At 37.0% G+C, this 22,991-nt stretch overlaps 1 protein-coding gene across 1 annotated transcript in view; it reads left to right on the forward strand.

Annotated features, from left to right (window-relative positions):
- Positions 1-22,991, forward strand: part of uxs1 (UDP-glucuronate decarboxylase 1) — a 97,499-nt gene continuing 74,508 nt past the window's right edge. Inside the window, exon 1 of the mRNA XM_067443444.1 lies at positions 1-730. Coding sequence (XP_067299545.1) covers positions 595-730 — 136 coding nt within the window. The 5' untranslated portion in view covers positions 1-594. The remainder of the gene's footprint in view (positions 731-22,991) is intronic.

Here is a 22,991-nt window from a genome sequence, read left to right on the forward strand (position 1 = left end):
GCAGAAAGCATCGCTAATGTTATCCTGCTCCAACAGTCTGATGTGGAGTCGCTTGTCGCTCTATCGCTAATTAATAAACGTCGCTAGACTCTTGATAAATGACATTAGGTTACCGATAATAAGTGAGCATTGGACTAGACAAAGAATTTAAACAGAAACTCGTTACATTGCATACTATCACAGTAGATAGTTAGCATCTGTAGCTACAGGTCTACAGTCATGACGCTAACGTTACATTGCTAACTGAGCTCATAGAAATAACTGCCAACCAAAATGCCGTTTTACTTTCTTTAAGCGATACACGGGATTCACCTGGATGCCTGTTGAACATACACGCGTTGGACTACTCAACGTTAAATATGTTGTTTTGACGCGGAAACTGTTTTGAGAATAAGTTAGCCTTTTAGCTTTGTGCGGCTGCTCTTTATACATAAACTTTCGTCTTTCACCGCACAAGTTGGTTATAACTCAGTTATCGTGTATGTTCGGGAACTAAATAGCCTTCTGAAGCGCGTCCCCCGTATTTTTTGTTTTGTTGTTGTAACGTTAAGCATCAGGCTTGAATCTCATGTAAAGTATATGAGTGTATGATAGATGATAGTGAGATGCAGCGGTGGTGAGGGATGCCGTGTGTGCTGGAGGATGATGCGGATGAGCTGGATCATCACAGTCATTAACAGAAGAATGATGAAGATCCTGATCGCCCTCGCTCTCATTGCTTACATCGCCTGTGAGTAGCTATATTACAATTACTGACATGAGATGAAACATACCGAGTGGCTGTCTTATCTGCTGTTTCTTCGATAATGGGAAAACTTGGCAATATCTCATCGAAAAGTAATGTAATTTAATAAAATCTTGAAAAGTGGAAAGTTATGGCGATGTATCTATCCCCACGCAGTACCACGGAGTACCATAGTTCAGCCCATGGTATCTAATGGCCCAACTGAAGCATTGCATTTTAATGGCACTACATAAAATACCATGGCACATGAATATCGTAGTATTCCTAAGGTAGCCTACATGCCCTAAGACTTGTGGTATTACCAAAAAACCCCACCAACAACAACATAGTAACTGTTAGTACTTTTCAAGGTTCCCGCAGTCACTGAAAAATATAAATGCCTTTAAAAATGATGACAATAGTTGTTCTTTAAATTATTTCATATTTGAGTGCAGTCCAGTGTTTTTTTTAGTATCAATGAGAAACTTGTGTGGTTTTTAAGATTTTTTAAACATTTTTACATTTTTATTTTAATTAAAGTTTTAGTAATTTTGCTGTGTGTATTGTAATTGTATTCCAAATAGTTTTATTTTTCATTTGTTTATTTTTTTATTTCTAATTTAGTTTTAGTACATCGAGCAAGTAAAAATGGAGATAATAAATGTTTATATAGAATAAAATAAGTTAATAGTTTATTTCAGTTATTGTTTATTTAATTTCAAGCAATTTGTTATAGTTTTAGTTTGACCTAATCCTGTTTGTTTCTTGGTTCTGGTTGTCTCTCAGGAGATGACGAGATGCTACAAGTTATTTGGTTGGCCTACAAATCTTAAAATGGGGAAATATTTGATTAAATTTGGGGTTATAATAATGGTGTTCTGATATTCTGAGGATTCTATGAGTAAGTGCAGCTCAGTTTCTTTCACTCCCAGGCTGCAGTGCTTGCTGAATACTTTGTTAATGTTTTACTGAGTTTCACCTCAGTCCCTGTTATCATTTGGCTCTCATATTGGTGTTGGTAAATAACACTAGCAGCTGTTACTATTTTGTCTCATTACATGCCCCTGGACTGTGCAAAAGGTTTTGCATGTATTGATTATGTCTGCATCTGTTTTACAGTGCTCAAAATGTGGCATATTTGCATCTCATTCCTATTTTTTATAGTACATAGAACTAATTTATTCAAGCCCTATAATTATTTCTAAAACGTGTGGTAGTTAATATGTGCTGTTGTGTTTGTCTGAGAGTGAGAGAGTGTTGTTAACCTATTTTGGACCTGCAACTTGAAATGGTCAACTTTGTATTGTGACACCTCTGTAGGGCAAGTGCTGATAAGCTTACCACAACATCAATATTAAAGTGCCTCTATTAGGCTCCTGATTTAGTTTTGGATGTCTCCTACAACAGGTTTACATGCATCAAAGCTCAAAAAACATGTTCTCATAATATGTATTGCACATCCCCATATTTATCAATGATTCTCAAATGGCTCAATTAATGCTCTGATTGGCCAGATGGCCCAGTCTGTCATGATTGTTCAAACACGTACTGCACGCGCTTCGGAAACTAATGGCCATTGCCATAACAGAACTTCAGCTCCTAAAGCTTAACGATTACACTCTGTAAAGACCGTAAAAATGACGTCGATTTTAGCATATCAGTCCGAGAGCGAGTCCGATGATGAAACATGGGAAGTCAACCCGAACCTCCATCGCAAGAACGACTTGAGGACGTTAGCTATCCGTTTGAGGTACGGTATCAGATGTTTCAACTGTAGTTCTATCAGCTATTAGCAAGTGTATGTCCATCAACAAACTGACGTGTATTAGGCTTGCTACGATAGTCTGTGTTTCCGGTGTTCAGACTCAACAATATAATTAATATAAATTAATATAAAACCTTGAAAAAGCACTCTGTGGTGCGGCAGGATTTTAAACAACTTCCTGAGTGGCCGCGGACAGGCGCTGAATGCTGTCGCCGGTGTGTGTACACTCATTGAACGTGTTCTAATTTTAAGGGGTCACACACTGGATGCTCAGCTCAGCGCCGCGACACGTTTTTAAAATATTGAGCACCCCCATATTGCCCCCAAACAGCCTGTTCGGTTTAATTATTTGATGTTGCTGTGTGTTTAGTTTTGAATGGATCTCGACCTGTATACTAGGTATGCAGTCAGGTCAAGGTGTTTTTTTTGGCATCTCCATGTGACTTGTCTAAAATGTAAATAAGTTATTTGCTGTTGAACTGTACACATTCTATACACTATGAATTCTGAAAAGATTTCTTCTGTGTTTTTTCTTTCTTGCTTTGGTGTGCAGAATTGTTAGCCTAGAAATCTAGACCTAGCGGCAGCAAATCTAGTCTCCCGCGAGTATCGTCTAGCAACTCTCAATAACTTCTGAGCTGTAAAACCCAAACTCTGGTCACAGAGTATGGGCAGTCGTGCACGTTGAGAGCCCATTTTTCTTGGGGGTGTGCATGTCCAATTTTGTAACTTTGCACGCAGCTCCACAACTGAAGATGCTCGAGGTCAAGGCAAATCTGGCTGAGCATGACTTGTACCAAGTTTGCGCATCTAAAGCAGTTGCTTATATTTACAAAATGAGCAAACAATAGCAGAAATAAGCCCTTTTAGCAACATAGCACAGATGCTACAGAACATTGTTAGCTTACTAGCTGTATAAGAGGGTGTGAATGTATAACTTCACAGGTATTACTGGCTTGTACTTTTAAATCCATTATATTAAATTACAGTTTATTGATGTTCTGTGGTTTTAGACTGCTGTAATATTTAAAGACTTCATATTATTGTGAGGTGAGCTTAAAGGGTGCACTACTATAAAAGAAAAAAAAAAATCACAGCTTCAGAGTGAAATAAATAAGAAAATGTATAATTTCATAGATATTTTCAATAAAAGCTGTCCATATTAAAATATGTATGAACTTAATACATGACCTAGATTATTTATTTAGCAAAACCGTCCTTTTAAATTTTGTTTATTAATATTTGTATATTAATATATAAAAAAGGTTTGACGTTCCAATAAATCTTAGTGTATACTCACTTGAAGCTCATCCACACTGAACATCTATGTAAATACTTCATAAGCAGACTTTAAATATTAACTGATGGTTGTCACTTCAAGTTAATATTTGTAAAATGATTATTTGAAAATGCTGTTTAAAATAAACAAGAATAAAAAACAAACAAACAAACAAACAAACAAACAAAAAAACATGTTAAGCTTAATGGGAACAGGGGTGTGCTTCAAGGGTTCAAACATGTACCCATTAAGCACAGAAAGACTTTTTGCATTTAATGATGTAGATCTTAATTGAAATGCCTTTATCATTTAAAATAAAATAACATATTATTGTGTGAGAGATTAATCTTTTGTTTTAACATATTGTACTGAAACCAATACCTTGTGCACTAAAATTTCTCAATGTAGATTTTGACGAGCTCAATAGTACCCCTTTTCCACCAAGGCAGTGCTGGTGCTAAATCGGAGCCAGAGCCTAGTTTGAAATTGGTTCTTTGTGTTTCCACAGCCAAAGCACCAGCTCCGAGCCAGGAAAAGTGGTTCTTAAGTAACACCAAAACATTGCTGGGCTAGAAGTAAGAACCGCTTGCGTCACCGGCTGGGGGCGGCGTTACCGTGATCAACAAGATGAACACAAACCTATGAGCGCCATTTTTTCAATAGCAGCTAATCAAGCTAACAGCTGCTGGATTGTAATCTCCGTCTATACAAATCATGGAGAGCTGCACGAATGCGTTGGATTTGCGGTGTTTTAATGCTGATGTAGGATCATAAAGCCATGAGCCACTGAGGGAAGGCTTGTTCAAGATGCATCGGCGCGCGCTGTGCAGACTGATTGCGTATGACATCAAAGTAGAGCGAGCGCCAACGACTCCTAATGCTTTTGAATCGCTCACGCGGTATTTTGATATCATACACGGATCGGTCTGCGCAGCGCCGTTGCATCTCGAACAAGCCTGGTGTGTTTGTATTTCCCGCTGCCTTGCTAGCATTGCTAAAACGCTAGCGAGAAAGATGAGACGTATACAGTGACGTAAGACCTAGCTCTGCGGTGGCTCTCTTACATGTGGAAAGCCAAACCGGTTCATAAAGGCTCTCAAGTCGAACCAACTTAGAACTGACACTAGCACGGGCTCTGAACTAGCACTCGGTTCATTCTGGTGGAAAAGGGGTATAGGTTTATGCTACATGTAATCCCATCCACATATTCTGTCCTAATGTCACACATAATACTGTTTTACACTATTCTTTCGTAGTGTGGTTTTACTAAAGTAAACATTGTCACGTGTTGTGTGTACTTCTTCTCACCTTCTTACTTCTTTCCTGATGGTTTATACACAAACCCGCACATATACATTGCCATTGAAAACTGATTTCCCGATGATAGAAGTCAAAGCTTAATGGTCTGTTTCTATTTGGCTGAACTGGTTTGTTCCGCTGGGTGCTATATCACTAGATCACTAGTTTGTGTCTCCACAGGGGTGTGCCAATAATACAATTCAATAGAAATAAGCGCAGAAAATATTAAATGATACAAATAAAAGTATTCATAATAATAATAATAATAATAATAATATTATAAAAGGCAAAATGAAAATTCAAAAATAAAAAAAAAATAAAAAAAAAACATTAACGTGGCCATAAGCAGAGATTTATTAATAGATATATTAATAAAAGAGAAGGGGTGTGGTGTTATTGGATTATGAGTTATGGACTATTACCTTAATTGCATCAGTAATGTATGGCAAGTCGGATAATGAAATCTTTTTCCATTCTGCCTGTTCCTATAAAAGATAACAGAAAATTCATCCAACCGTCGATCTTCTATAGATTTAAGTATTTGCCTGTGACGAGTAGATTTTGACCGGTTTATTGGATATCGGATATTTTTAGAACAATCATTAAAGGGTTACAAGTTTCAGCAATTAGCATATGGCTTTCTATCAGTAGAAACCCTGGAGTATAATCAAATGATTGTGCTCCCCCTCTCGTATCCCCCTGAGCCGAGAGATTTATGCATTTTATTTCTGGAAAAATTACTTCGATAACGTAAATATCGTTAATTTGCGGGGGATGGGAGATTGCACTCACAGCTCAGGTCGCAGATGCAGGCATTCATGTTCAGAGCTATGCTTGAGCAATGAAAGTGTGTTAACTTTTCAAATGAATTCCTATTAAAAGTTAAGCTTCCAAAGGCATGAACTGAACAGGCGCCAGGCGTTTTCCTCAGCTCTTATCACGAGAGCTCATTCAGTTCATTTATCACTGTAAATGTGATCTGACTCCTGCTGCGTTTGTGCTGTGACACTTCCTCAGCGGCTAAATCAGATTATACTGAACAGACATGTTGAGTTTTTAATTATAGTGTCTGATGTTCTCTAACTGAATTGATTTCATGAAGATGAACGCGGTGGGAAAGTGATCCAGTCACAGTAATCTAGCAGCGGTGGCTTTGGGAGTGGCCTCGTAGGGCAGCGAAGCATTCTGGGAATTGTAGTCTTTCATCCCCATGAGACAAAAAAAACTTTTCTCAGTCTAGAAAGCACCAAATTCAAAAATTGTTTCTCATTTCTACTACATTATTGACCCTTTTTAAATACAGATTCATCTTCCCAGCTCTGAAGTAATCCTTTAATGATATTGATAACTTCTATGTGGGACATTTCTGCAGGTTTTTTGTAGGTACAGTAAAATATCATCTGCACAAAGTGAGATTTTATGAGTGATTTTATTTGTTAAAAAGCCAGTGATATTATTATTTTGTCTTCTTAAGGATTCTATGAATAATGCACATGGGAGTGGAGAGAGTGGACATCATTGCCTTTTCCCTCGTTGCAACTGAAATGAATGGTGTTGTTAGTGACAATTTAAGCCTTGGATGATGTACTGTGCTCTAACCCAATGAATGAATAATTCTCTTAAAGCAAATTTCTTTAATGTTGCACAAAGAAAATTCCAATTATTCTGTATAGTAGAAAAGCAGAGGCTGCAGTCAGGCCATCCTTAAAAATATTCTTGTTTGGCGTAACCCGACTGACCCTGTCAATTTAGGGCTGACTTAAAAAAAAAAAAAATTAAGTCCGACCGACTTGCCGGTTGTAAATGTGTTTTAAGACCGACCAATTTCTTTTTTTACTCTTCAAATAACTGATACAAAAGTAATAAAATAATATGAATTATATTTTGGTAAGTATTATAAATATATAAGAGGGTATAATAAATAAGGTTATAATATATTATAAACTAAGAGGGGCCAGTAACATCAACCCTGTTGTACTTAATAGCCAGCCTGTGGAAGTAGTTGACAATTTTAAGTACCTGGGTACAATCATTGATCGCACTTTAAGTTTTAATGTTAACTCAGAGAGTATTTTTAAGAGAGCTAATCAGCGATTGTTTTTAATTAGAAAACGGAGGAGTTTTAAGGTCAGTCAGCATATTCTTGAGATGGCATATAGGGGCCTTGTAGAAAGTATTTTACAGTTTAACATAACAGCTTGGTATGGTAACCTGAATGTGAAAGATAAAAACAAGCTTTCTAAAATTGTTAATACGGCAGGAAAGGTGATTGGCAAGTCACAGAAGCAGCTTGGGGATGTATTTGACAAGGCGGTGGAAGGCCCGACAGATATCAACAGACCACCTACACCCACTACACTCAGAGTTTGAATTGCTTCCATCTGGCCGTAGATTCAGGGTCCCAGGGGCGAGTTTTCAAATGTGGTGTCATTGATGTATTTCTGTTCGGAGAAGTCGATGACAAATTTCCACTAAGGTGGACAATAAAGTCGAATGAATGAATGAATGAATAAATTGCCTGGGCCTACATACAAACGAAGGCTACATTCGTTCTTTTATAGAAAAACCTGTGACGTCATCTATGTTTACACTATGGTTAACGGATGTCACACTATGGCCTGTGTGTTCGTTTCGGCTCATACTCTCATTCACTGTAACGTTAGACTATTAAAGCCCTGTCGGAGATTTCGCCGCATTTTGTGACAGGAGTCAGGACCATGGACACGTTACACACACCAGGCCACTGCAGAGGGGAGGGCTTTGGTGGTTTGAGCCCCTGCCCTTTTTGAAAAATAATCAAAAGTGCCCCTCTCAACATTCATTAGTACTAAATTGTGGCTAATAAAACATAATTTGAATTATAATTAATATAACAACGTGTACAAAACAGTAACAAATGGCGAAAAAGCTGTTTATTTTGTATCTGTCAGTCTGAAATGTTGTTGTCATAACGTGTTGTTTTGGGGAGCGTGTTTTGCTCGTGTTTTGGTGGGAGTGGCGGTACTGGTTGTAACTTGAAAAATAATGCTTTATGTATGGTTCTGTCGATGGATACACGTGCTGGCTCCTCAGTGATAGTCTACACTACAACAGCAATAATAAAAGAAAAACGTGGGCAAAACGGTCTATCTTTGTAAAATGTGTTCAATGCATGCGAGTGCTGACCAGTCATTTTCGCCATCATCACCCGGGTATATTCGCCAGAAGACGCGAATGAGAACTCTGCTGTGAGAGAAGATCTGTCTCTGTGCGCTCGTCCAAAATCGCGCGCACGTCTCACAGCGCGCAAATATTGAGTTCTCTTTCAAGTCTTGCGCTTGAAAGGACAAACTCACACAAAAAGTATGTCAACATGTCGATCTTGATGAGTATCCAAGCAGACATAGTCTGTATATGCATTAAGTGAACTGTATACAGTCGAGAAAGACAATGCATAGCCATATATTAGGTCTTAAAGGGGCAGTAGCTGAGTTGTATTCGTGAATATCTTGCAAATATTAATATGCAGCTCTAAGATTTTTTATTCATACCAATTTGAAATTAGCTTAAAAAACCCTCTTTGGCTTGCTGTTGATGCTGTAAACTGAATGTACGAGGCAAGCTGACTGTTTAAATAACAGCACTGAAATAAAAATGCTTTTACTGACTTGCATGGGTATACCTCTTCCCGTCATGGCAATCTGTTGCGCTGGTCGTGTTTGACCATTTGTTTGTCGGACCTAGCAACAGTACCCAAGGGGGGGCGGGGCTTGGCCAAATGCTAATTGACTTTCATTGTCACATGCTTTTCCACATCTAGTGATATAATAAGTGTAGTATTTTGTGGTTTGCTGATATTCATTATATTAAATATGCAGCTTATGTTGTCTAATGCGTGACGTTCTTGTTTGATCTGGGTGAATAAGATTTGGTTTCTAATCATGTATTTAAGGCTTTACTAATTATTTCCATGTCAGCCTTGATAAGGAACATAGGTTTGTAACTTGTGAATAGATTATCCCAGAAATGGCATTGAATCCTCTTGAGATGTGGGGTGTGGACAGGGAAAAGACTGACAGTATTAAGACACAAACTAAATGAGTGATTTAAACAAATGGATGTAAATTCCGTATTGTGAAATAGTTGACCAAAATTCTTTGTAGAATTCTGGATGGAAACCATCTAAACCAGGTGCTTCATGGTTTGGTAGCTCAAAGAGAGCTTTTCTTATATAGGTCATTTGTTATTGGCTTTTGTAATTATTCATTCTGAGCTAAGTTTAGTTGGGAGAGTGTTATTGTGGCAAGGTCGACTCGACGAGCGAGTGAGAACGGTGTGTGATTGAGCGTCACCTGCAAGGCGATTACATGAAGAAACTTAAAAAACTGAGACAAAATCCACAAGACCTGCGACAACATCTCCAAGATGCTTGAAAAAACCCTCCTGCATCAGTCTACATTTCCATACATTCATTTTGCCATTCATTTTAATAATCCAGTGAATTTTTTGTGTCCACACGGAGATCTGATCTTTCTATCATTGAGTCTGCCATGAAGAAACAGAGACAGACTAAATCCAGTAGAACTGTGACAACGTCTCCAAGACGCGATCCGTCAACCACTAATGATTTGCATGTAAATCCTGTCCTGAGTTAGATCGATGCGTGACAGAGAAGAACAGTTACCAGCTGAGGTTTCCATGAGGCTTTATGGGGGTCACCGCTGTAAAGTGTTGGTTTATGTGTCTAAAGCCCTAGAGATGGAGATTAAAGCAGGAGATTACAGAGGATCAGTGAAAATCAATCGGCTAATGGACAGTGCCATGGTCATCTCACAGCATTGCACACAGCATGAGCACGCAGAACCAGGGCACGGCTTTAAACGGTATTCTGCAACAGAGCAGAAAGTCACCAAAAGGCCACAGATCTTTGTGTAGATAAAAGCATAAAGGCTTAGCTTTTGCACACAAAAAAAGGAAAAAAGATTCCTTTGCATAGATCCTGAGAGACATTGTGGACTATTTTTGGGAATACTTAGACATTTTTCCTTCTGACAATTTCTGCTGTGCACTAATGCAATCCATTCAGCTCCTCCATGCTAAATGAACTCCGCTAGTCTGTGCTATATTTAGCCCACATCACCTGTGACTTCTACAGTTTTCATTGCATCGCGAGCTGCCTTTAGACATATTCAAATTGCCACAAGAACCTGTAACCTAGTTTCCTGGCTGTTAAGGAATGCAGATGATTTGACTTAGTTATGGAATATCATATAATGCATTTTATTTCAGAAAATTGTGTTAAGATTGCATTAAGACACATTTGTTAGAGGTTTTTCTGCCAATTAGGGGATTTACATCCATTTGTTTGGGTCACTATTTTTAGATTTTGTCTTTGTCCCAACCTGCTGATGCCATCCCTGCCTTTTCCCTGTCCAAGCTTTACAGGTCTAGAGGATTCGATGCCCTTTGGGATAATCCTCTCACAAACGGCCTTACTCTTGTGTCAGCTTCAAATTGCAATAATTACCAGTTTATATTGGCCATATCATCTTTTTGGTTGAAGATGCAAAGTTAGAGTAGCCTAGAAATCTATACACACCCTAGCGGCAGCAAATCTAATCTGCCGCGAGTGTCGTCTAGCATCTCTCAACTCTCAAAAAAATCTCTTGAAGCATCGACAATACATTTTGGTCCAAAAATAACAAAAACTACGACTTTATTCAGCATTGTTTTCAAACCTCAATCAAAGATTAAAAGCAGTCATGAATCAGCTTATTGATTCATGATTTAGATTGCGTGACAAACTGCTGAAATCACGTGACATTGGCGATCCGAATCATGAATCAATCTGCTGATTCATTTTTGGGTGAACTAACCCTTTAAGTTAAAAATAAAATAAAGAAGCATGTCTAATTAATTTAATTCATGCATCTTGATCAATTCAATAAGCTTAAAAATGTGTACAATAAAAAGTTATTATTTTATTTATTTTCTGAAGGGAGGGAGGGCAGCAGGGTTCTGTTATTTTAGGGCTTTATGATTTAATAAACATTTATTATAAAAAATGGTTATCAAATTAAGTGAAATATTAACAATTCAATTTTAATTCATTGTTTATTTCAGACCAATTAGGTCCATATAAATAACAAATATATATTTACAAACAAGAAATATTATTTAAATATAGCTGCAAGCAGCCATTATCGGGGCCATGCGCAACAGAAGCAAACAAGGAAGCTAGCAGCAGACAGCTGCGAAAATGAGTGAAGACATTTGGAGACAGTTTTAAAGGTCCCGATCTTCGCGATTCCATCTTTCAAACTTTAGTCAGTGTGTAATGTTGCTGTTAGAGCATAAATAATACCTGTAAAATTATGAAGCTCAAAGTTCAATGCCAAGTGAGATATTTTATTTAACAGAAGTTCCCTTTTAAAGCCTACAGCGAACGGCCGGTTTGGACTACAGCAGGAAGGGCAGGTATGTAATGACGTCACTAGAACCGTCTGTTGACTAACCCTCCGCCCACAAGAACACGCAAAATAGGGGGCGTGGTCTTGTTGCTCTCCGACGTGGAGAAGAGTGCGCATTCAGCGCTTGCATCTCCCCGTTATGGTAAGAGGCGGGACCTTTCCGGGCAACGTGTGCTAAGCTGCTGTCCAATCACAACACGGGAAGCGCTGGCCCAATCAGAACTCGTTACGTATTTCTGAAGGAGGGACTTCATAGAACAAGGAAATCATCAGGCCGTTTTTAGGACAGAGGAAACAGTGATGTACAGATAAGTAAATTGCGTGAAAAATACTGTTTTTTTACACGCGAAACATGAACTCGTTTTATATTGTACACTGTAAACATAATCAAAGCTTCGAAAACCCGTGAAGAATGGGACCTTTAAGCAAAAATGTTGAAATCCCATATTAATACACCCCCATCTTATCCAAGATGTTCAAGATTCCTCGTCTGGGATCGCACAGAGCCTCTGAAGCCCTTCAATGCGCTTTGAAACTGCATTGATTTGGACCTTCAGCATTTTGGTTGCCATGGAAGGCTATGATGGGGAGAAAAATCCTGGAATGTTTTCCTAAAAAAAACATTTCTTTTCGACTGAAAAAAGAAAGACATGAACGTCTTGGATGAGATGTGGGCGAGTAAAATATAAGAAAATGTTAATTTTGAAGTGGACTAATCCTTTAAGGTCCTCTGGTTTTAACAAACATAACCACTCTTTTTAAAATTACAGTCTTCTAATAGTTTTAAATGTAATTAAATTAAAATTGCCATCGGTGTAATTTGCAGGTGAGACATGTCCCCACCACTTTTGAAACTCTTTCAGCATGGATGTGCCTAAGAAACATCTCTCACTGATTAGCAATTAGTATGCTTGTGTTGAAAAGAGACAATCTGGTGCTGGAATGTGTTGTTTTTGGAATCATGCCAAATTCTTGTTTCCACTGGTATCAGTAGCGGAAGGCAACATTATTCTCTTGGCACTCATGCCCTTCTCAAATGTGCTCTTCAAGCTATCGCTTAAAGGGCTGTTCTGGAGACTCTTTTTGTTCCGTTGAAATCACAAAACAATGTGCGCACAAACAATCACTGATGAACACCTTTACTTTAAATGAACAACAAAAGAAACTATATTAGGGCGAATTAGAAGCCAGAACATCTGTCATGCTTGAATTCTACCACCAGTCCATTAGGACAAACAATCTTTAATTTGGATCTGCATATTTGTTTACTAATGTAAATACTCTCGAGACTAACAATAGTAAATGTAAGCCTTAAAGCAGCACTAGGTAACTTTTCAACCTTCATAATATATTTTTTAAGACTCTTGTGATGATAAATCGACTTACAATAGGTTGAATGACACGTCTGCCATAGCCTGATGGGGTCTGTATCGTTTTTAATCGTACTTTTAAACTTCAGGTTTCGGGTAGTAACCAGAGAACAAAAAGAACTACAAAATTCGACTGCTTTACGGCATATACGTCACTTCCACCAACACACACACTTCCTTACATTCAGACGTGCGAGCACAACTTTGTTCGTCGGATAATATAGTCATGTCCGAAGCAGCACAGACACATAAGAAAGAAAATGTTTTGTTGGAGGAAAGCAATAAGAGGAAACGAAAAAGTGATGGGATTAAAGGCAGGACTAGGATCAACATGTGACCAGCGTTTGCTCGTCGGCGTGAGCTGAAGGAGGCGTGCCCGACCGATGCTGTCCTGCTTGTTACGGTGATTACCGACCACTCAAACACTGAACTGAAGTATCATATAGATTCTGGAAAACGGTAACCAATAGACTACTATAATGACGCTGGCTTGTAAACGTGAGCATCGTGATTATTTGGCGTTTGAAAAAAATAAAAGCCATGAAATTATATTCATATGACATGCTGAAGCATATGCCACTGACTGTAACGTTACCTGGGATGAAGACATTTCCCACGCGCCGCCAGAAGAACTCGAAATCCTCTTGCAGTGTTCAGGGGAACTGTTAGTGCTGCACCATGTGCTGCACCGATCCGCAGCGCCACTTTTATGAAGTTATTTGGCCCGCACCGCACCACTGTATATATTTTTACAACACGCCGCGCACCCGCGACCATTAAATAGACATACGGGGTCCGCGGGTTATGAGACGAGCCACGCATCACTAGTTCAGGGCTATCAGGGTTGTCATGTCAACAAATGCACGCGCGATGGCGTCCGCTGATGTAGGTCGACTGAGCTTACGACAGTAGTTGAGGACATTATTTTTTCCAAACTGTAGGGGGACCCCGAGAGCAAAAGTAGCCAAGTGGGGCTTTAAGCTACATTACAAAACATGAGTTCTGTCAATAAATGAACCTCTATGTACAACTGAAATTGATTTCTGGACATAATGTTATTGTTTTGCGTATTTGTTGTTTTACATTTCTGATATAACCAGCAATCTCCAAGGTAGTAGCATATTGTAGTATAGCACATTGTTCAATGTGAACATAAGGATGTTTTTTCCTTTTATTCAGAGCATCAGATTTGCCCTTGAGTGCTGCAGATGGTTTCCTCTGGTCCTGTACGTGATCATGCCACTTTATGAATATTCATTAAATCTCATGTTTGATGGGAGATTTTCTTTTTAGTGTTCTTGGCTGATTAAATATAATTTGCTGCAAGAAATGTTTGATTAATATTTTGTATATCTATTTTTGGATATCTCTTTAGTTTTTTTTTGCTTTTATTTGTCTAATTGGAATGTTTAATGATGTTTAATTAGTTATAAGTGATGCATCTTAAATTATTTAGATTATTATTTTCATTATTTTATACTCCACAAAATGTGTACAATCTCATCATTGGGGTCTTTAAGCGTGTCTTTAACTATTTTTAAATTGTGGTTTCATCATATTAAAAATGTTGAGCAAAAACATATGACACATCTGCTGCATTTTGCCTTGATATATTAAAACCAGTTTAGACTGAATGTCAGAACACTCCTCTGGGGGATACATGCTGTAAGATTTGCATATTTATTTGATTACAGGAGTGAAATTATAATGAGTTCCTGGAAAGTTATCTATACTAGATGACTCCTACGAGAACTCTCGGTGACCCCTATTGATTTGGTAAACCATATAATTTGACAAACATAAAACAAACATAAATTGTTCATGTGAGTTGTTCATGTATCAATGTGACCCAATTAATAATCTCAGAGTGAAATTTATATTGCTCCCTGACATGATTCAGGCATTGACTTTCATGTATTCATTCATTCATCCAATTCAATTTCATATATTTTAATTATCACTCAGTTGAATTATAATACTGCACTAGTTAGCTGGCAAACTTTTAGCTAGCAATAGCACACATTAGCATCTTAAATGCTTAGCATTAAAGGCTCATTCAGCAAAGCATTTATGCTAAACTTATCTCTATTATGTTAACTAATATGTTAACTAATAGGTAAATTACATTTAACCCACTGTAATTTATATTGTTCTAAAATGTCTTGTCCAACATAACTGAACATAAAACACTATTACACACTATCAATTATTTTTTTCTCATCTTGCTGAAAAATAAATAAAATAACACATTCACATTTAGGCTAGGGGTGTGTGATATTGAAAAAAATAGAGATATGCAATAACTAAATAAATATTCGATATGTGATACGATATTGCTGTTCGTGTGTAAAATCTATTTAAATTATATAAAAATAACTTAAACACTGAGAATGATACCATTTATGTGTTTCACATTCTTTCTGGGAAAAGAAAGCATCTCTACAACTTCTGAAAGTGACCAGAAGTTTTAGCACAAATTGTCACAAATCTGACAATATAATTTTAACATCAATGTAAACAAATAAACAATGTAATGCAAATATTTAAATACCAACAACTCTTTGCTTGACTAAATATGCAATATTTAGTTATATCAACCTTAAACTGAGCATCAAGAACATTCAGGTAAACAAAGACATTTTCAGGAGTGGCATGTGATGCAGTCACTCATACTAGCCACTTTGGCAGGTTGAATTATAAATTATTATTTTTTTTTAATGTAGTTTAAAAAAAGTGTCATTATGAAATAATACACTAAGTATGCTATGTAGTGTTGTCAAAAATATCCCTGTTTGTTTCATATTGATACTGATATATCTGACGACGGGTGGATGATTATCTTTTATTTTTATTTATCTTTGTTATTAAAAATAAGAACTAAAAATAGTAGTTCTTCCCAATAATTAAATATACACTGATACATAATAAAGCTACAAACATTAGCCAAGAGCACTGAGTGATTTTCTTTTTCTTCTGTTGTTTGACAGACAGCGTCAGGTTTTCGGCATTAGCCGCCTGTCACTTTAAGAGCTAATGCACAGATCCATTTGACACGCATTTGGTTTCTTTTCCCAACGGATATAGTTTACTTAAAGCATAACCGACTGTGTTTACATGAATACTCATCAAGACTCATAATTTTGACATAACTGTGTGTGTATTTGATAGGGGTGTAACGATATATCGGTATATCACAATATAAATGTGAAGATATGTATTATTGATGGAAACGATTTGATTTGCGATATAGAGTTGGTTTTATCTATAGCTCAACTTGCTGTATTAGGCATATTTATAAGGTATAATTCACCCAAACACAAATGTACAAATATACCACAAATGTAAACTGTCGTCATATGCTCACCATCATGTCGTTTTTCATTTAACTTCCAAACACAAATGAAGATTTTCTTTATGAAACCCGAGGGATTTATGTCCCTCCATTTAAAGCCCATTATTCTTCTCAAACTTAAAAGACCAAAACAAATGTCGTAATGAAATCGAGTAAATAATGAATCGTCTAATCCAAACAAAGCCAAGTCTTCTGAAGAGACACAAACTATGGTTTAGGATGAACAGATTTACAACGACGCACATACTGCAGTGACCACGGACGTTCAAATGATTGCGTGACGAGCGAAAACAACACGAGAGTGAGTAAATGCAGAATTAAAATTCTTGGATGAGCTAAACATTTAAAGTTTGAGAGCGGCCATTTTGACGAGCTTTGTTGCGATTAGAGCTTTGACGGATTGGATCTGAAGTGCACACACTGCTGGAATGACATTTAAAGCGACATTCCTCAAGGTCAAAGTAGGGCTGGACAATAATTCAATATCAATATATATCGCGATATAATTTTTTTCAATAACGGTGATATGATTTTTAAACACATTTCCGATATTTCGATATGACTGACGTTCAGGGCGCATGCCATCAGAAAGAGCAGAACACGATTGGCTTCTTGCGTGATGACGTACACCACGGACACGCAGCCAGTGCTCAGCAGCAGTAGTAGGCTGATAGATCCAACGAAGCACGTTTTAGCTACACAGAGTGTTTCCCTGACCGCAACACAAATGTGACTGAACGAGCTTCCACAAGTAAGGAGAAATAAATAGTTGATAAGAGAAGAAAGACTAACTTTCTTTAGTGGCGTGGAAGTGGTTCGTCTATCTAAAGCACTATTCGCACGGGATTATTATCTAGGGACCTCTGTGATTTAGAAATTACTCCTCGACATCTGAGTTTTGCGTGGCACATTCGCACGGGATAAGCTAAGCCTGTGATTTTACTCGAATTTACTGACTTCTCCCGGATATGATGTCAAGTCTTCGTTATAGATAGCTGTATGAAATCATAAACATGCATCGATATCGTTTTGATTATTTTACAGTAGCCTAATAAATAAATATAATTTCGTTCAGTTAGTGAACAGACGTAATGAACTGAGCTCAGACCGGCGGCAGGAATCAGAGTTAATTTATCACGAGTGAGAAGCTGACACACGGCGGAAGATTCAGTTTCAAAAACTAAATGTAAAAGCGCCTATTTAAACAAGATTGTCATTGTACAATACTGTTCTGTTCTGTTTTTCATTAAGAACAGTATTGATGTTAATACACTCTAAAAAATGCTGGGTTAAAAACAACCCAAGTTGGGTTGAAAATGCACCGACCCAACAATTGAGTTGTTTTAACCCAATGGTTGAGTTGTTTTAACCCAGTGGTTGAGTTGTTTTAACCCAGTGGTTGGGTTAAATGTTGCTTAAGACAACCCAATTGCTGGGTAAGAACAACTCAACCATTGGGTTAAAACAACCCAATTGTTGGGTCGGTGCATTTTCAACCCAACTTGGGTTGTTTTTAACCCATCATTTTTTAGAGTGTATTAAACACACCATTCAATCAGATTACTCTCAAATTGATACTCATTCTAAAGTGAAAGTATAATCCGTGTGGGCGCGGCTGCACGAGAATCCATAACGGTGCGCATTATGAATGCAGACTTTATTCTTCGTGAAAGATAAAGATAGAAATGCTCAAAGGAAGAAAAAAAGCTTGCAAAAAGTATATACAATCCGCCTAATCCTGGCCAAATCACAGAGATGTCGATTCGCACGGGACTAATGTTATCACAGGACCTCGGTGTTCGGCGAAATATGGTAGGTAGGCTAATTTGCGGGGGAATTTTTACTTTACAAATTACAGACATGGCCGGTTCGCACGGGATTAAGATCACAAAGACATTCTCTGCAATTATTACAAATCACCAGAGGTCCCCAGATAATACGAATCCCGTGGGAATGGGGCTTAAGATCTGATATTAAACTTCAGGTTTCAGTGTACTGCAAAATGTGCCGGAGAGGTGCCGACTATGGGTGTAACAATACATCGACAGATGCATCAATCTAATGTCTAACAATACGATGCCAAGCGTTAAAAATAATCCATGTAGACTATTTGTGTAAGACGCAAGTGGCACATTTGTTTTAATACTTTCCACATTTGCACACAATGTCATGTATTAACACCAATGCGTTCATTCTCGTTTAAATTACCTTTCAAAGCTTGTGAAAGACGGTCAGACATGGCTTCACGATAATGTATCATTTAATCGTGTTTAAAGCCTTGCAAAAAGCAGCGTGCACTCATCTCAAACAGAGCACAAATAGGCCACTGAATTGAGTCTTCTTTTATTTATTTTTTATGCATCAGTAGATAAAGGTCTATAGTTTTGCATAAAAGGAGAATATAGCGCTATGAATCGTTCTTCAATGAAATTTAAAACTTAAAAGAAAATGCTCAATAAACTGCGTCTGCGAAGTGAGAGTCTTATGTTTATTTGACGGTGATTTCACATTTTTGTTCGTATAAAGGCTAAATACAAATAAAAGGTGAACATTAATTTATTTGTACCGTTTTTATTTCTAAAATATTATATAGTTTTATGGGAGGAGGTTTCATAGACTTGGCAAATTAATTTTTCAGAAGTTTGTAGGTACAGAAATCCTTTGTGGCAGTTCTTGGTAGTTTTTCTAAAGCTTTTACATAGTTCATATCGATATCGAAATTATATCGTATCGACCAAAATTAAGAAATATATCGTGATATAAATGTTGGCCATATCGTCCAGCCCTAGGTCAAAGCGCAAACAACATTTAAAGCAGCACTCCTTAGTGAAAGTGCAAACATCATTTAAATCACCAGATCACTTTAAAGGTGCACTGTGTAGTATTTTTGCAGTAAAATATCCCAAAACCACTAGGCCAGTGTTATATATTTTGTTCAGTTGAGTACTTACAATACCCCAAATTTGGGGTATTATTTGTAAATTGTGAGGAAATTACTATTTTAACCAAGGACCGGGACGTTTCAGCATAGCGTTTTAGCGAGTCGCCTGTCAATCGCGTCATATCTGCGTTACCCTGCAGCGCTTTTCTCTTAGCAGTGTGTGAACATGTCACAGCAGTGGCGAGCGAATGCACAGAGGAACGTTATAACATAATTTTAAACACACTTAATTGTATCTGATATGAGGAACAGAGTTGCCTTACCTGACCTGAAAAAGTGGAAGTGCGAGCGCCCGGCGACTGTGTCCCGTCCCGTCATAATAAAAGTCCCGGTACTTGCGAGTAATTAATTAATCTTAATTAACGCGTTAAAGTCCCAGCCCTAATATATATATATATATATATATATATATATATATATATATATATATATATATATATATATATATATATATATATATATATATATATATGTGATGAAAGTCGAGTCGATGTCAACTAGTAGCTGATGACGTCATTAATATACAAATAAGCCTGAGCCTTAAGCTGAGACGCGAACACGGGTCTTCTTGTGCATACAGCTATGGCATATGACAGCACTGCCCATAAGGTTATTGGTCCTACATAACAGCTTTTGTATCAGTTCTTTTGTCTTATGGTCGTTATATTTCTCACAGATTTCTGCTCGTTCTGAATAAGATGCAGATAAAGTAGCACAATAAAGATTTGTATATGAATGCATTAGTGAGTGATGTGAATTAATTCTACCTGGCAGAGTCTCTCTACTAATAGTGAAGCTGTGAGTTTTAGTTATCAAGAAATATATGCTGTAACTTCAGTTTCTAAGCTATTTTATTGTTAAATCCTAGATCTGTGTTGACAATACATTTCTGCGCACATTCGTGGGTTGAAAATTATTTGACAGATGGACTTCAGTATGTGCATATAAATGGTGTAGAGTCTAATTTGCAGAGAATAAGTTGTGGAGTTCCACAAGGCTCTGTGTTGGGACCCAAGTTATTTTTGCTCTATATTAATGAGATTTGTAAGGTATCTGATGTACTCAATTATATCTTGTTTGCTGACGATACAAATGTTTTTTGCTCCGGTCCAAATCTGGAAGAGTTGGAAATGGTAGTGGAGAGAGAACTGTACAAACTAAAGAGCTGGTCCGATTCAAATAAATTATCTTTAAATTTATCTAAAACAAAATTCATGGTATTTAGTAATAAAATTATAGAAAGATATTAAACTTAAAATTGATAATAATATATTAGAAAGAGTTAATTACATTAAGTTTTTAGGAGTGATTATAGATCATAAAATGGCATGGACATATCATATACAAAATGTTCAAAAGAAAATATCAAAAACAATTGCAATTTTATATAAATTGCAATATATTTTGAATAAAAGCGCATTATATATATTGTACAATACTCTCATCACTCCATATTTAACATATGGAATAGACATCTGGGGAAATACATATACATCTAGAACTACTCCTGTTTTTCTATTACAAAAAAAGGCCATCAGAATAATCACACATTCTCCATATAATACCCCAACAAATTCTTTGTTTACGGAGCTGAAAACATTCAAATTCTATGACATGGTAGATTTGTATACTACTATACTTGTGTTTAAGGCAAGACAACACTTACTCCCACAGTCCTTGCAAGCGATGTTTAATTTGAGAGACAGTATGATCTTAGAGGGACATATGTGTTTAATATACCATATTGTAGAACCAATTTAAGAAGAAACTGCCCATCAAATAAAGGTGTTCAGGTGTGGAATAGCTTCCCTGATGAATTAAAAAAGGCTAATTCATTAATACAGTTAAAAATACTTTATAAAGGACTGGTAATGAAAAAATATAACATGATGATGGTAATAATGACTGATGGTAGTGGTAATGGAAATAATAATGATAATAATAATAAATATGAAAAATATAATAATAACGATGTATCTTTTTCCAAATACACATTGAGAATATCTTCTATTTGATGTGTTAAATAAATATCAATTAGTGCTGCTTGTGTGGACTTAAGAGTAGGCATAATAAGCTTTAGCTTCAGCCTACACCTTTGGTCAATAAGAGTGTAAACTTTATTATTTTTTTATTTAAAAAAATATATATATTTTTTTATGGTTATGTATGTGTGCAACCGGAATTTTGCTTGTTGACCAAAAAAACCTAAATAAACTAAATATTTACCTTTGAAGTGTTTTAGTTTGCTTTTTATATATTCATTTTGTATTTATGTACTACTTACTCAAAATATTCCTATCTTCTTTTTTTCTTTTCTTTTTTTATAAATAAGTGTAACGAATCTTAACTGGGAAGGAAGGAGGCGGGAACCGGCGAACGTTCAACAACTTTAATATACGAATAAATAAACAAAACGAAAGTAAAACCGCGGGCAGTCGTCCGTGAGGGGCTGACCGCGGTTTTACTTTCGTTTTGTTTATTTATTCGTATATTAAAGTTGTTGAATGTTCGCCAAAACACATAACAAAACTCAACATACACTCCAGGCCTGGTCCTCTCTCGTCTTCCGCAGCCCTTGCTCCTCCTTTTATGCTCCCGTCACATGGCCGCGATACGAGACCGGTGTGCCATGCAGCTGGCACTCATCAACATTAATCACCGGCCCGCTCTCGCGGTCCCTCTGCCCAGCTGCCTGTCACACCACAATAAGGCTGTTATTTATGTTATCTGTTATTTTGTATGTATTCTCATCAGAAAAGTTAATGGGATGTTGGAATCACTATAGCAAGCTTTATACGTGAGCTGGAGCGTTTTGTTTATATTTTAAATGCTTATTATTATGGTTTTGTAACCTTCTGCGGCCAGTGCATTGCTTCATTCACTTCATATTCACCTTTCAGCTTAGTTTGTAAAACTGTGCTGTGCATTACTTTATAATATAGTAATACAATTATTAACCTGAGTGTTAGTTAATACTCAGCCAAGACTGTCTAGACAACTGCAACCACTTACATATATTACACAGTCTTAAGTTTAAAATCCCTCGAGAGCCCAAAACCAGGATGTAAAAAAATCAGAAAGATAAATTTGGGTCATGTGGAATGCTACTTTGAGAAATTACTGTTCCAGTTTTTTTTTTTTTTTGATCCCCTAAAAAGGCCCCAGGACTCAGAGAGTTGTTCAGAAAGAGAGTGACCTTGACAAACCAGTCTGCCGCTGCTGCCCATTTACCCAAAAACACAATTTTCATACCTACTAGTACTGACAGGCAGCACTAAAAAATTATTTAGCCGCTGCATCTGTAAGGACTTGACCAGATGTAACTGGGCATATGTTGAAGTCCGTATTCTACTTAAGCTCGTTCATTTCTGAAAGTGCCAATTCCACTCTACTTTTCTCAGCAGAATTGATTTATAAGACCAAATTGCATCAAAACGACTGATCATGTCCAAACAAATTTGTTCCATTTGCACTCAGTCAGTGTGCAGTCGGTGTCTAAAGATTTGTTTTAGAATTTAAGAATCACCTGTTGCCAGTCATCCTCAAAAATATATTTTTTAAACATTATATATATATTATATATTAAATTCAGGTGTTAAAATCACTTACATGGCCACAGATGTATACAATCAGGCACCTAACCATGCAGACTGCTTCTATTAACATTGGTGAAAGAATGGGTCGCTCTCAGGAGCTCAGTGAATTCAAGCGTGGTACCGTGATAGGCTGCCACCTGTGCACTTATAAATAAGTACTTATTTATAAGTCCATTTGTGAAATTTCCTCACTACTAAATATTCCTGTTAGTGGTA

This window comes from Pseudorasbora parva, chromosome 5 (genome assembly GCF_024679245.1).
Source record: "Pseudorasbora parva isolate DD20220531a chromosome 5, ASM2467924v1, whole genome shotgun sequence".
NCBI classification, from domain to species: Eukaryota; Metazoa; Chordata; class Actinopteri; order Cypriniformes; family Gobionidae; genus Pseudorasbora; species Pseudorasbora parva.